This window comes from Vipera berus, assembly GCF_964194415.1.
Source record: "Vipera berus genome assembly, chromosome: 1".
Taxonomy (NCBI): domain Eukaryota; kingdom Metazoa; phylum Chordata; class Lepidosauria; order Squamata; family Viperidae; genus Vipera; species Vipera berus.
In genome coordinates, this window is record NC_138202.1 from 261,287,469 (window position 1) to 261,303,403 (window position 15,935).

Here is a 15,935-nt window from a genome sequence, read left to right on the forward strand (position 1 = left end):
AGTATTTACAGAGGACCAACTGATTTCTAGAAAAGCTAAATACCACAATAGTCCAGTTTCAAACAAAAATCTAGAAGCTTGTTGTTCTTCTCTTAAAAGTAACTCTCTGGATTTATGGTTTGTAAGGACAATTGTGCATTGCTGTGATAAGAAGAGGAAGACAAAGATTCTAACCTATCTCAGCCACTGGAGCTCGCTGGGTGATTCTGGACTCCAATCTATCTCACAGAAAGAGGTTTGTGTACATTGTCTTGAACTCTTGAATGAATGGCAGGATAGAAACCTAACACATACATACATGTATACATACATACTACCTTTGCCATGTTTTACTTTCAGGTGTGTCTTTTCAACTGTTTTTCCTGTATAGGTAAAAGAAAAAGAGAGAAAAATCAAATATAATATTTAAACTGAAACTCATACGATCCACTTTGATAACATTAAGATAAGGAAGGAAAGAATTCAGAGAACAATTACTTTACACCCAGTCTTTTAGAAGGCCAAAAAAACCACCCCAGTCTTACCGTGTTTTTCCTTCTTTTCTCTCAAAGATTTTTCTGCTCTTTTCTCATCTGCAAAGAATGTCCAAATCATAGGGGTTAAACTTCAGGGGTCTTGGATATTTACATATTGTTTCACAAACCCTTGGAGAAAACAGGCTTGTGATTTCCGTCTGTCAGCAGCAGGGAAGTTAAATGTGGTTGGAAACAGAACAGAACTTATATTTGCATATTTACATGCTCTTCTGTGGACTTGGATTGAATCATATCTCAAGTGATTTGATATATGCACAGATGTCTTTCTTCAGCATCCATTTTTTCCAGGCATCCCTGAACACAGTCAATCAACTGTGACTTCATACAAGGAGACAGACTGAAATTAACTAAGGTGCAGAGCTAGAGCAAGGCCGCCACTCTGATACTTCCTGCTGAGAACAACAGCAGGTAGTTGGCAGTTTGCCATAAAGCTGTTCATTCTATCTGCCTTCCCCCCCCCAAGATACAGCTCCCTTTAATGCAACTTCAGTCTCTATCTGCTCAACTGTGAGCAGCCTAGCATAATCTCTGCACATGCTACATTACCCTCCCAGACACTAACAGCCAGATAATTCCAAGTAAGTGATTAAAGTTTGGTGCTACCTTGACAAAGTGAGTGATAAAAATAGAATATTTGACACTTTGAGGCAGACCTTTTAATGTGACAAATTTAATTAGCTTTTATGGTGCTCAGGAGATATATGAGGTGAGGTTCTGGGCACATTAAGCTCCATCAGGTACATGATTCTCGTGGCTGAATATTTTTGCTGTTACGAATACTATTCGTGTATGTACTATAGGTTGTGTATGTATACTATATGTTTAGCTGCAGTTTTGAGTTCAGCTGTTGCTTCTTCTGGTTTTTCTATTGGGTGGCAGGGGGACAGAAAGAGAAAGAAAAGAAATAAGAAGTACATCTATAGAAATCTGCATACTTTGAGAGTGTGGGCCTGTTTTCGATACAGATAGTCATTTACATATGAGTGTAATAGCGTCTGCCTATTACGGTTATACATTGTATAGTTTGTAAAATGTGATCAATCTGATTTTGTAGCCATTTTAGTGGTAGTCATTAAATGAATACCATAGTTATTAAGCAAACCCATGGCTCTCTATGGGTGTGATTTTGTGGAAAACTAGAAATAAGTGCCAGGTTTCAGCCAAATGATTGTGAAAACACAGTCATGTGAACATGGGATGCTGCAAATGGCCATCTATGTGGCTTTATTGCTGAGCGATCACGTGACCTTGTAGAGGACCTGACCATTGGAACTTTGAATCTGGGTCGTAAATAGTCCCAAAGTAGGTCTGTCGTAACTTTGAATGGGCACTAATCAACCAGTCATAAATCAGACTACCTGTCAAGTGTATGTTGCATACATTGCGCATATAATGGCACTTTCGTTATGTTAATGTAGAAATATTTCACTTGTAAAAACAAGCTGCACACATTGTCCCAGAGGTACTTTTCCTTGAAGACCTTTCGCTTCTCATCCAAGAAGCTTCTTCAGCTCTGACCAAAGAAGCTTCTTAGATGAGAAGCAAAACGTCTTCAAGGAAAAACAAAGTCCAGTTGCCTTTGGAAAAAGCACCTCTGGGACAACGATGACTGAGAATCTCCACAGACATCAAGCTGTACATGTTGAATTATCCTAATCTAGCACACAAAATACCTGAGAAAATATAAGTGCTGTGAAAATGGAAATTTTTAAGAAGTTGATAGGAAATTTTGGCAGATTATAGATATTATGAATTGTATTTCTGTCATTTTTATTTTCTTGTAAGATAAAAGGGCTAGTCTAAACTTATTGTTTCAGATATAAACTAGTCTTCCTGAATAAATGTCTTTCAGATATGTTGGATTATGTTTCTGACAATCCATCAGCCAGAAGATCAATGGACACTGGTTCAGGATAAAGTGGTAGCTGGAGGGTGCCCATTAGGAAAGTCTGATCTGTTTTAATGCCAAAACTGAATATATTGGATTTTGCCTTGGGACTTGATATTATTGTTCTAATGTGGTCTGTTTTGCAGATTATCTCCAGTCACTATCCATTTTATATCCTTGCAAAATGGCAGACATCTAAAATTATTTGAAATATTGATTACAGCTCCAAGTGAGGGGCATGTCAAATAGTTTAATTTCTATTGAGTAGAAAGAGAAGACATAAGTAAAAAAGTAAATATAAATTTAGAAGGCAGAGCCTTGACTTTTCATGCAGCTATTTAGATTTAAATAATTAAAAAATAGCATGCACCAATAGCCCTTTTAATGCAAATAAAGTTCCTGATGTTGCAAAATGCTAGACATCTGTCACAAGCAATTAATTAGAGGTCTGTCAAAATAGGTAGAAAGAAAGAAATAGATAATGACTTTTAAAATATAATTTCAATTACTTGCATTCATTCCTATTATTACTGATAGATAAAGAAATAGATAATTTAGGGTTTCCTTCATGTTAATATCTTTACTTTCCTCATTTAAAAATAATGCAAAGATTATTCAAATTTAGCTAAGTTAATGCATTGGTATTCATAGGTGTTCTTCAATTACCTATCAGATAGGAGACAACTGATAACACAACACAATAATCAGTGTAGTAAGATATTATCTCAAGAGCAGCAATCTACCAGTATATACTTCTGTAGCTGTACTCTATCTGTACTTAAAATAGGGGCACAAAAATTTAAAGAGAGATATTTGCAGCATATTATATTAATTACGTATATATTGATTATCATAGCAGTGTAAAAGCTTACAATATTTGACAAAATGAGTAAGAATAAAGTGTGAAATTTGGTGCAAATTGGCATCAAGACTAAATTTGGCTAGAATAAAGCCATGTTATCATAATATGTTGCTAAATTTGTATTCAGTCCAGAGATAATGTGATCGTAGGTGATCAGAGGGAATTCATTTTGTAGTCATTGAAGACCTGCAGTAGAGAAGTGGAGGGATTATAGGATTTAAAGAATATATGCAACTATTAATGCAATAATGTTGACTATCTGTAGTTCGGGTATAGGATGAGGGTGAAGGTTCATTCTCCGAGCTTGTGGGTTGGTTTCTGAACATTTGGTTACCAGGCAAGGAAACATCTTCAGCAGCGTTTAGGGGATGTCAGTGTCAGTGTTCTTCTGTTTATAAGGGCTTCATGTGTGGGTGTCTCAAGTGAGAGTCTATGATGGGTGATGGGTAGAACTGCAACCAATTCTACATGGGACAAACATCACATCAATTACAAAACCAGGATCCACGAACACCGGCTGACAGTCAAATGTTGCGATCCCAAATCCTTAATCTCTACCCACACCAGCACCAAACAGCACCGGTTAGATTGGAGCAACACAAAAAAATCATCAGCCATGCTACCACCTGCCATACTCGTGAGTTCATCAAAGCCTGGCCATCCACAAGCAATTCCATCAACAGACACATTGACCTACAACCAGCCTACAAACCCCTCAGAATCCAAATCAACTGCACAGCCAACCAGAAACAGCACTGACTTTCAACCAACCCACACAAGACCCCCCTCCCCAGCAGTTCACCTCCCAATGACCCTGACCTGATCTAACCTTCTCATCACAAGACCTATCACAAGACTCTCACTGACAACTCATACCTGACCCATCACAAGACCCATCACAGACCCTCATATGACACACCTATAGCTGAAACCCTTATAAACAGAAGAACTGACATCCCCTAAACTCTGTTGAAGATAATACCTAGCCTGGTAATGAAATGTTCAGAAACCAGCCCACAATCTTGGAGAACGAGCCTTCATCCTCAACTATTAATGCTTCTGAATGTTGTTGTTAGTTGCAAAGTTGTGTCCGACCCATCGCAACCCCATGGACAATGTTCCTCCAGGCCTTCCTGTCCTCTACCATCTTCTGGAGTCCATTTAGGCTCACGCCTACTGCTTCAGTGACTCCATCCAGCCACCTCATTCTCTGTCGTCCCCTTCTTCTCTTGCCCTCAACCTTTCCCAGCATTAGGCTCTTCTCCAGTGAGTCCTTCCTTCTCATCAAGTGGCCAAAGTATTTGAGTTTCAACTTCAGGATCTGGCCTTCTAAAGAGCAGTCAGGGCTGATCTCCTCTAGCACTGACCAGTTTGTTCACCTTGCAGTCCAAGGGACTCACAGGAGTCTTCTCCAGCACCATAGTTCAAAGGCCTCAATTCTTTGGCACTCAGCTTTTCTTATGGTCCAACTTTCACAGCCATACACTGCAACTGGGAAGACCATAGTCTTGACTATATGCACTTTTGTTGGCAGGGTGATGTCTCTGCTTTTTAGTGTGGATAGTATGGACAGTACCAAAAGGCCTCTGAATAGAGGTTCCCAAACTCTTCAGCTCATTAACCCTTCATAATTTTTTGTTCATCAAACCACAAACATTTATTATATAAAATAATTTAATACATACTACTTTAACTAGTAGTACTACTACTAATAATAATAATAACAACAACAACAACAATAATGGATAGTCCCATTGACCCTTAGGGTTGATACTGACCACTCTGGAGAACCCTGCTCTAAAAATATGCATGAGGTCTGCTGTCTTCTGTTGGCTACACAGCTAGTCCTCAACTCACAACGGTTCATTTAGTGATCATTCGAAGATACAACGGCACTTTAAAAAGTGACTTTTTTCAGACTTATAACCGTTGTAGCACGCACACACACACGGTCATGTGATTTATATTTGGATGCTTGGCAACTGACTCACATTTACAACGGTTGCAGTGTCCTGGAACCATGTGATCCCCTTTTTGCAAACTTCTAACAAGCAAAGTCAATGGGAAAGCAAGATTCACTGAACAGCTGTGTTACTAACTTAACAGTTGCAAATTCACTTAACAAATGTGGCAAGAAAGGTCGTAAAATGGGGCAAAACTCACCTAACACATTTCTCACTTAACAACAAAAATTTTGGGCTCAGTTGTAGTTGTTAAGTTGAGGATTACCTATATTGTAATGGCACAGAAATACTAGCAACTGTATGAGAGTCACAGTAAATTTTACCAGTTATGCTCTATATTTCAACATTTGTTTTGTAGCAAACTACAACCTGTAATCCACTACAGGGAATACGCTGCTTCTATGTACACGGGTAGTTTCCATAAACCATAAAAAGAGATGCCTCCTGAGAACAGCTACAGTTTATATTCTCTGACATCATCTATGCAAAGCCTCTTTTAATTACTTTTACTTTGCCATGTAAGTAATTCTTACTATATTATTTAATATTATGCTCTCTATGGCAATAAAACATGATATGTATTACAAAGATGTTCATTATTGGCCCTGAATGAAAGAGTTCCAAATGTGTCAATCTGCTACAGATTGAGTTATTGCATTTAAAGTCTTCTTATCCAAGGGAATTCACATTGGGCTCATTCATGGGGCAGCCCTGAAAGTTGTTGATGGAACCAGGGGTGTCTGCAGGGGAAGGGATCAAAAAAGTCAATATGCAGTCAAAGCTCCACCCCTTTTTACATGCAGCGTGATGCATGTTAAAAAGAGGCAGGCTTTGATCACATGTATGTATTGGTATTTCAGTGTTCTAGCTCTTTACTATGTAAATTATTTATATTCTTTACTGTTTTTTAAAAAAGATAATGGAAAGTAAAATATTAATCACAGTTAATTGCCAAATGCATTATTTAAGCTATTCGGCTAACAATAGTTAGGAAATTCTATTAATTCAGTATGTTAAAGTGCACAACCACCTTTTCAGAAAAAGATAGAATAGCAGCCAATACATTATTAGCAACACTCAGTTTGTCAATTCTGTTTCCCACTTTGCCAAGTGGGTTGTGTGAAGTAAGGATGTTAGAATAAATAACTGGTTTGGCTGGATGAACTCCTTTTTCATGCCTAAGAACCTCTTGTTCTAAAAAGTGGGAGCAATATAAGATAAACTCAACATTGTTTTGCTGTCATATTGTATTAATAGCTTCTTCTCTTAACTTTTACATTCTTTTCAGATGGATTTCACATGAAACAAGTCATTCCAGAATTACTGAGAGAAGAGCTATGGTTTTAGCCCTATCTTCTGATGATCTCAAACTAGCACACAGTAGATAGTGAATCTACATGTGTGGTCATGCTTAGGCTTTCTCTAAGAATATAACCCTACACACAAAACAGTTTTGGAATGGGTGTGTTAGCAGTCTGTTGGGAACATGCAAATGGTAAGTCACTACTCTTGGTAATTTCATAATATCTCCTTCATCTGAAAGGAATAAGGTCCTAGGGTGACTAGGGCCATCAATCACTGCAGGATGGAGGAACCTATTAAGATAGTTAGACCTAGCAGTTTTCTCAATGATCTGAAGGCACTTCTATTAGGCACCACTCTATTTTGAAGAGCTCCGTGAAATGAAACAGATGAAAGAAAATGGGTTTCCAGTTGGGCTAGTCTAATTCTATTAGAATCCTGGTCACTGCCCTCTCTACATGGCTGCTTTTTCAGAAATATCATGACATTTCTAAGTTAGATTTGCAAGGTCACTGAAATAGGATTAATATTGTACTTCACAGTAATTTTATTCATAGATCATCAGGATAGACAATGCTGGGGGCAAAACCTTTCTCTCTATTGCTCAGTAAAATCATACCATACTATAGGACATTATTATACATCCTGGGAAATGATGTGGCAGTCACATATATTACTGGAGTAAAGGTATGATTATAACCACATTTCAATAAGCAAAATACAACATCCATCTGTATGTGAATGGAACTCAATGTAAGGTGGTTCCTCCTTATGGAACCTCCAGATCTGCTCTGGAGAATTTCCAAAGCCCACAGCTGTTTTAGGAGATAGGCAAAGGATAAATGTTTGCCATTGTCAGTAAAAATACAACTGGGGAATATCACCAAATTCTAACCATGATCACTATTCCTGTATTTTTTTAATAGCTGTAACATTTAGAAACTTACTTGGTGGTTTATGTTGTGCCTCCTTGCCTAAAAAATAGAAAACAAAGTGAAAATAAAATAAAATAATGAATTTTAATTCCTGTATCGCTTGAATTTTTAGAAAATAAAGATTGCAAAATGAAACATTTTTATGGCTGAAAGTCACAATAATGTAATTTTCTATGCAATGGTTTTCCAGGCAATAAAAGTCAATTTATGGTAATAGTCACTCAAATTATGCATTTATGTTTATACACCACCAGAGTCATAACTGTCAGCAATCTCTCCAATATCCAAAACAATAAAAAAACCTACATCTTGTTAGGGTTTAACCTCAGTTTTTTTCATCCCATCCAGATACTTATAGCTTCCAATTACAGGATGCAGCCTTCCACATCACCTCCATGGTGGTAATGTATTGTTAGATACTTTGTTGTAAACCTACCAAAGATCTTCTTCAATGATCTCATATAAAGGCAGAATCAAGAAGTCCAGTCTATGTGACATTCTACAGGATTGTGCCCAAAAGAGCCTTGGTGGAGCAGTGGGCTAATGCCTCCTTAAGTAACACCAGCTGCCTGCAATTAGTGCAGGTTCGCATCCCACCAGGCTCAAGGTTGACTCAGCCTTCCATCCTTCCGAGGTAGGTAAAATGAGGACCCAGATTGTTGGGGGCAATAAGCTGACTTTGTAATAATGCCGCTTGGGGTGTGTGTGAAAGCCCTAATAAGCAGGCATATACATAGAATGAAGGCTACTGCTAAGCTTGTAAGCTGCCCTGAGTCTTTGGAGAAGGGCGGGATATAAATGGAATTTAAAAAAAAAGATCAGTCTTTTCTTTCACACTACTGCCTGCTTAGGAAAGAATCATAGAATCATAGAGCTGGAAGGGACCTTAAAGATCTTCTAGTCTCACTCCTTGCCCAAGGCAGGAGACTTTATTCCATCCTGGTCAAATGGCTGTCCAATCTTTTCTTGAAGACCTCCTCAGCAGTTGGACTAGAAGACCTCCAAGATTGCTTTCAGCCCTATGATTATTTGATTTTAGCAATGGAGCACCCAAAACTCCAGGAGATAAGCTGTTCTACCAATGGAAAGAGATCCATTGAAGGAGCTAAACTATTGTAAAACCATGCCTCCTGTCCTTAGCCCCTGCAAATGGCCCAAAAGGGAGCATGGTCTATAGTATCAAACATCACTGAGATAGCAAATAAGACCAGGAGAGATTCATTGCCCATATCCAGGCCTTGACAGAAGTAGTCCACCATAGGACAAGTGTCATACCATATGTTAAAGGTCAATGGAACTTTTATCAACATTATAGACTATTAATTTATAACTTTTATATTCTACCTTTCCACTGAAAATTACACAAAGATGCAGATAAAATAACGTTGGGATGTAAACACTGATAAGAAATATATAATAATACTTGGCAGATTACAATCTGCTAAATCTGTTGGGATACATAATGCCTGCCTAGATAGAACTAGCTTTGCCTGCTGGGTCCACCCTGGTGGAAATTACCCAATATCACGGGATTCAGAAGGAAGGAGATGGGATGATATGATTTAAGTTGCAAGAAGATATATTCCAACAGAATGTTAGAACACTACATAGTGAAATCCAGTATCCAGTTGTGTTTAAATGGAGACATCTATTGGAAATGCTCTATTTTTGATCCTGCAGGAAGACGTGAATTGGTCTAAATAGATCTACTGATCTCTACGATTCTATACATAGATTAACACTTTGTTTCAAAGAAGCATTCGCTGTTGCTCCTATTACTTATTCAGTTCCCCCCCCCAATTTCACAGACTTCATAACACGATAATCAAGGAGACATATGTTAGATCTCATCTCTCCAATGGATGTATTCTAAATTTTATGCTAATATCAATGTACCAATCACTTTAATTGTTTCATTGCCATTATCTTAAAAAAAGCAATAAAAAAAACACTTTTCAATAAAAAAAAAAAGCAGAAAACTAAGCGGCGCTATTGTTTGGAGAGGACATTAAGGAACAACCATGTCAATTGCCCTGGCTTTTTTCTTTTTGCAGAACTCTTCTAGACATTGACACAATTGCCTGTCATGATAGCAAGAAAATTGTAAGAGGTACCAGAAAGACACTTCTATTTTTTCTTGAAATGGTCCCATACTTTAGACCCAATCAATCTAAATAACATAAATTAGAAATTAATTAAAGAAAATGGAATTGGAGGAAATTCTTCTACACTCAGGTCATCACCCCATTAGACACAGAAAAAGCAATCTCAGAGGAAGGATTGAGATAGACGCTATTTAAGATAGACCCATACAGTAATTGCTATGAAATCATGACAGTATGTTCTGAAATTCACCAGGACAATGAGAGCACAGCCACCATGTCCTTTAGTTCAGAAAGGGATATTCTTGTGTAACAAGGGAGGAAATATGCCAATCAATATTTATATTGAGCACACATTCAATAGTGGGTAAGGGGAGAATCTGCTACTGTTTTGCACTGTTGCTTGTTTGTTGCTACCCACCACGTAAGCAGATGAATAAACATGAAAATGCTTCATTTACAGGTAGTCCTCAATTTATGGCCATGACTGAGCCTGTTATAAATCATGCCCGTCATTAAGCAGATCACCACGTGACCACACCTAATTTTACAATCTTGTTTGTAGCGATTGTTAATAAATGCAGTGGTCCTAAAGCAAACATGGTGGTGTTTAAGCAACCACTGCAGTTGTTAAGTGAATCCTTTGTCTGCAATGGGCCTTTTTTTTGCCAGAAACCAAAAGTAAATGCCTGTTTCTGGCAAAAAAAACCCATAAACTGTGAGCATGACACTGCAGGCTACTGCAAACTGATGTAAATGAGGACTTGTTGCTGAGTGCCCAAAATGTGATCACCTGGGACTGCAGGGAAGGTTAGTGGTTAGAGCTTCAGATCCAGGTTGTAAGTAGCCCTGGAGATCTCCACTGTAACTTTGAACGGTCATTAAGTGATCATTCATAAGTCAAGGACTACCTGTACAGCATTCCTTTTCACAACAAATAAAATTTTTTGGTGTGGTCTGGGACTACTGCAATGCTAAAAGAAGAGATGAGTATATGTTGTAATTAGTGGTATCTGACTCAAAGGTATTGTTCCATGGAGCGCAAATTAATGGTAGTGGTTCAGTCCCATCAATTGAGAAAGCACAGGCAGAGTTCAGGGAATCCCTACTTTTGTTGTCTACAACATAAGCCTTTATTCTGGTTACATCAGAGGGACTTGTAAAAGTCAAAATTCCTAGGCATATATTTAGGAAGCATGCTTCTATCTCAGAATAAGCAGTTCTTCTGGGCTTATTAATTTTGGACACTATTTATTTTGGTTCCTCTCTTGGTATCACCTGTCATTGTTCTTTATAATCATTTTATAGTTTTAATGAGTTGGCTCTTCTTTCTAGAAGGCCAAGAGGGTATTAATTATATAGTCTTTTGTGTGTGTGTGCAAATGGGCTGCAGACCATATTTCCAAATGAAAATTGTTCAAGCAAGTGAACCATAGTGCCAGAAAATATTTCCTGATTTTTCCAGGAACATGCCAACTCTAAAAAAAATAGCCATTTAATAGAATATGCAAGAGAATGTATGTCCATTCACATGCACATGCACAAAAGAGAGGAAAAGAAAAAAAATCATGAAGTAATATGTGTATATAGTGGCAAGAAGAAAACAATCAGTTAGAATCATTAATTATGCTGAGCAAAAAGTCCAAAAAAATGTCAAAGAAAAGAATATAAACAATATATGTTGTCAGAACAGATAAGGGAGCTATCTAGCTCAGCATTTTATTTCCACAGCATCTCACCAGCTTTATTATCCAGGACCTGAGTTTTCTGAAACATCCTGCCTCTGATATTGGACATAATCTATAGACAAATGATTAGTAGCCATTAATAGCTTTATTCTTTCTGAAGTCTTGGCTGTGATGTATTTCTTTGATGTATTAGTTACTTTATATACTTTTGATACTGTTGGCTCTTGAAGCCTTTTGATGCTCTTCAATAAGAACACCCGAAGTTTAAAAATGAAAACCAAAATTTAAATAATCAAAAAGCCTGTTAAAAAGTATCATATTTTAAAGGGCTTTTTTAAAAAAGCAAAGAGATCTGTCTTCTCAGCTCATTAGGGAACACCTTTCAGATAATAATAGAAAAAGCTTGACTCCAAGTCACCCCAAGATGAGCTTTCAGCAACTGTATATTTCCAAAAATTATAAGATCATCTCAATGAAGGAAGTAGCTTGTTAAGCCATGTGGGCTTTTATAGGTAATATCTAGCATCTTGTACCAAAACTAGAAGTAAATTGGCAGCCTTTTAATGCTTTTAACACATGCATAATACATTCTTTCCAAGGGTCAGTGTGATGCTAAATGCATGTGCTATATGAAAATTCTGGAGAAGACAAAAAGTATCCTTAAATAGAGGCCTAATAATTACCGGTATGTCCTTTAAACAATGAGGCATAGTTCCTTCTTTCAGAGGAACATTTATGTATTAACAAAAGCATCTCCAGTAATTTCCTAGCTAGAGATTACAAGTGAAATTGGGCAAGATCAAGAGAATAAAATATTTTGTACTGTATTGGTTAATTTCAAAACTAGCACTCAATGTCCAGTAATTTGCATATACAGTACTATAAAGAAAGGTATCTTAAATATATCATTAAACATGGATTAATGCAACATTTTCAAGATGTTATTGTGATTTCCACCTACTTTATTTTCTAATCTGAGGGAAACAGTAGCACTTTTGTTATCCATTGGTTTTGATCTCTACCATATAATCCCTAACATCAAGTTGGGATGTTCCTGGCATCTCCATTCCCCCTGAATAGAGCAATATCATGGAATTTAATTTAGGCTTTACTGGACCAGCATACACAACCAACGGGCTACACTCAGTTTAATGTGTTACATTTGTGGAGCCCTCACACAGTGATTAAATGATAGCAATCCTATGTCTTTGAGTCTTGGAGTGTCTCCCCCTCCCCCAATAAACACTTCCTCTCATTCCTGTCACCATAATATAGTGAGAGATGTGAGCTTTATTTTCACATAACAACAGGTTTTATGCTTTTGTATGCTATGGTGGTGACATTGCATGCATGTATGAAAGGAGCAGACCTTGCATTGCATGGTACAAACCTCCTTTTGTCATTTTGATGAAAGTGTGGGATCCTATGGATGCCTCTGAGTATAGTACTCAATAAGAGAAATAGTTTGCACACAAACTGTTCAAAGCCGAAGAGCCAGCGCTTGTCCGAGGACATCTCCATGGTCATGTGGCCGGCATGACTAGACACCAAAGGCACACGGAATGCTGTTACCTTTCCACCATAGTGGTCCCTATTTTTCTACTTGCATTTTTACATGCTTTCAAACTGCTAGGTTGGCGGAAGCTGGGACGAGTAACAGGCGCTCACTCTGTTACACGGCACTCGGGATTCAACCCGCCAAACTGCCGACCTTCTGATCAACAAGCTCAGCGTCCTAACCCTCTGAGCCACCACGTCCCTTAACATAGTAGATATGCATAAATGAAAAAGTACTCTCTCATTAGGTCTACCTACTCTCTCATTAGGTATATCTGTCTGTCTCTCTATCTATCTCTATCTACCATGAGCCATTGTGGTCCAGCGGTTAGAATGCAGTACTGCAGGCTACTTCTGTTGACTGCCAGCTGCCAGCAGTTCGACAATTCAATTCTTACTGTCTCAAGGTTTATTCAGCATTCCAACCTTCTGAGGTTGGTAAAATAAGGACCCAGATTGTTGGGGGCAATATGCTGACTCTGTAAACTGCTTAGAGAGGGTTATAAAGCATTATGAAGTAGTATATAAGTCTAAGTGTTATTGCTATTGCTGTCTGTCTCTCTGTCTCTCTGTCTGTCTATCTATCTGTTGTGATTCAGGGCCAGCCTGTGGGTCCGGCAGCCGGCTCGGATGTCTCGGATGACTCAGACGAGGGGGAGGAGGAGGGTGTTGAAGACGAACTTGCTGATGATGGCTTGGAGGCTTCGCAGAGCCCCCAGCCACGGCCCTCTTCTCAGCTGCGCGAGCCCGACAGTGCGGATGATGATGACCCACAGCTGGCCCTGTTCAAGGACGCCCGACGCAGGAGGCAGTCAAGCAGGAACAAGCAGAGAAAGGCTGTGGGACTCCTCGGAAGGAGGCACAGGGAGGCCACGCCCTGAACTCTAATAAAGGGAGTGTTTGGGGAAGGGCTGGTTGCTGAAAGCAACTGCTCCGTTTGAGGATCAAAGTTCCGGTATCTTGTTTCTTGTTCTTTTGTTTGTGTAATAAATCTTGGCAGACGCTTTCCAGCCTCAGACGCTCTCCAGCCTCTGCCGTTTGTACAGGGGTTGCCTTTCTGCAAGGCCGGTAGCAGGCTGGTACAGAACACTATCATCTATCTATCTATCTATCTATCTATCTATCTATCTATCTATCTATCTATCTATATCTATATCTATATCTATATCTATATCTATCTATCTATCTATCTATCTATCTATCTATCTATCTATCTATCTATCTATCTATCTATCTAATATGGCTAGATATCTTGCTATTACGACTCTAGATCACTAATAATGAATTAAAAATGAAAAAATAACAAATTAGTGTTTAAAAAGAAACAGCAATAGACAAAAATCATACCTTTAATGGCAGGATGAGAAATGTTCTTGGTTTGTTTTATCATGCTTGAGGCTAAAAAAAATGTAAATCAGATATAAGAAATAACAATTGCTTTCTTTGAAATCTATCCACCTATCAGTCAATTTATTTATTACAGCAGGTTTTTTGTTTTGTTTTGTTTTGCCTACCGGTGGTCATTCTGCTCCTCTGTTTAAGTAATATATATATATATATATATATATATATATATATATATATATATATATATATATATATATATATATATATATATATATATATATATATATATATATATATATATATATATATATATATATATATATATATATATATATATATATATATATATATATATATATATATATATATATATATATATATATATATATATATATATATATATATATATATATATATATATATATATATATATATATATATATATATATATATATATATATATATATATATATATATATATGAAACAATGACCCATTGGGATTCAGGTTGTCGTGTGTGTGTGTGTGTGTGTGTGTGTGTGTGTGTATGTATGTATATGTATATGTATATATATGCATATATGGTAGGTGACTGGAATTGAAAATCAACAGTTCACATAGGTACGTGACTAACTAACTAACTTACTCCATCAAGGTTTCTATCTTGCTATTTTTCAAAAACAATTTGAAACCAACCTATAATTGTTTTCAGTGTTATAGACAGGGCTTTTTTGTCATAGAATGCCCAGAATGGAGTTCCAGCACCTTTTTTGGATAGAACCTTGTAGGGTAGGCAAGGCGGGTTGTAGGACATGTGTGACTTCCGGCACCTTTTTTTTTTACAAAAAAAGCACTGGTTATAGACCTTACAGAACTAAGAACAAGAAGCAAATATCATTGCTCTGCCTTAAGCTCCTGAAGAGGAAGAGGAGGAGGAGGAGGAGGAGGAGGAGGAGGAGGAGGAGGAGGAGGAGGAGGAGGAGAACTTGATAGACCTAGAGGAATGGGAGGCATAAAAATTTAAAAGAAAGGAAGGAAGGAAGGGAGGGAGGGAGGGAGGGAGGGAGGGAGGGAGTGAGTTAAGCCAGTGAAGCGAGGGGAACTCAGCTCAGTTCCCCTAGCACTGAGCCAGGATATTGCTAGAGTTTTGTTTTGTAATAATTGGGACTTTGATTGTGGTTAGGCTTGGGTACACTTCAATGTTATTGTCTTTTTTATTTTTGCTTGATTTCTTTGTTGTTGTTTTTAACCCTAAATTAGCCAAGCAGAATCACAATTTGCAAGGCCATATAAATTGATTAATCAATTTATCAAACATCTAAAATGTGAAACTGCTAAGATAGCATTTACTGCATAGGACTTGTTAAGTAGCTGTTGATCAGAAAGCAATTAGAGAATAATGCAAAAGTTCTCTCCAAGCCCACCACACATATCCTATTTTTGCAGCTGAAAACCTGCTTCAGACCTACTACTACTGCAGCAGAGTTGGAAATAAATCAGCCAAGCTACCAATAGAAATCATAAGAAGATGGGATTTGAAGGGTTCAGAACCAAATGGGAGTGGTGCAAACTCAGTATGTGGAAGAGCCATTAGATGAAAGTGAACTAACTTTAACACCAAAAAAGAGGACAGTGGTAAATTAAGGACCCTCTTTTGTTCAATGGCAATACTAAGTCCATTCTATAACATTATATGTAATGTTCCTCATATAACTATCATAAATCACTTTAGCAACAACAAAAACATTTGTGAAA

At 37.6% G+C, this 15,935-nt stretch overlaps 1 protein-coding gene across 30 annotated transcripts in view; it reads right to left on the reverse strand.

Annotated features, from left to right (window-relative positions):
• TRDN (triadin) overlaps window positions 1-15,935 on the reverse strand; it is a 232,431-nt gene that overhangs the window by 12,745 nt on the left and 203,751 nt on the right. For 29 of the 30 annotated variants that reach the window (XM_081313558.1, XM_081313557.1, XM_081313551.1 and 26 more), the window contains 4 exons: window positions 14,182-14,232; window positions 7,500-7,526; window positions 525-572; window positions 315-362 (listed from right to left, as the gene is read on the reverse strand). In XM_081313558.1, the coding sequence (XP_081169684.1) occupies window positions 315-362; window positions 525-572; window positions 7,500-7,526; window positions 14,182-14,232 (174 nt within the window). The remainder of the gene's footprint in view (window positions 1-314; window positions 363-524; window positions 573-7,499; window positions 7,527-14,181; window positions 14,233-15,935) is intronic. The other variant, XM_081313540.1, reaches the window with a different exon arrangement.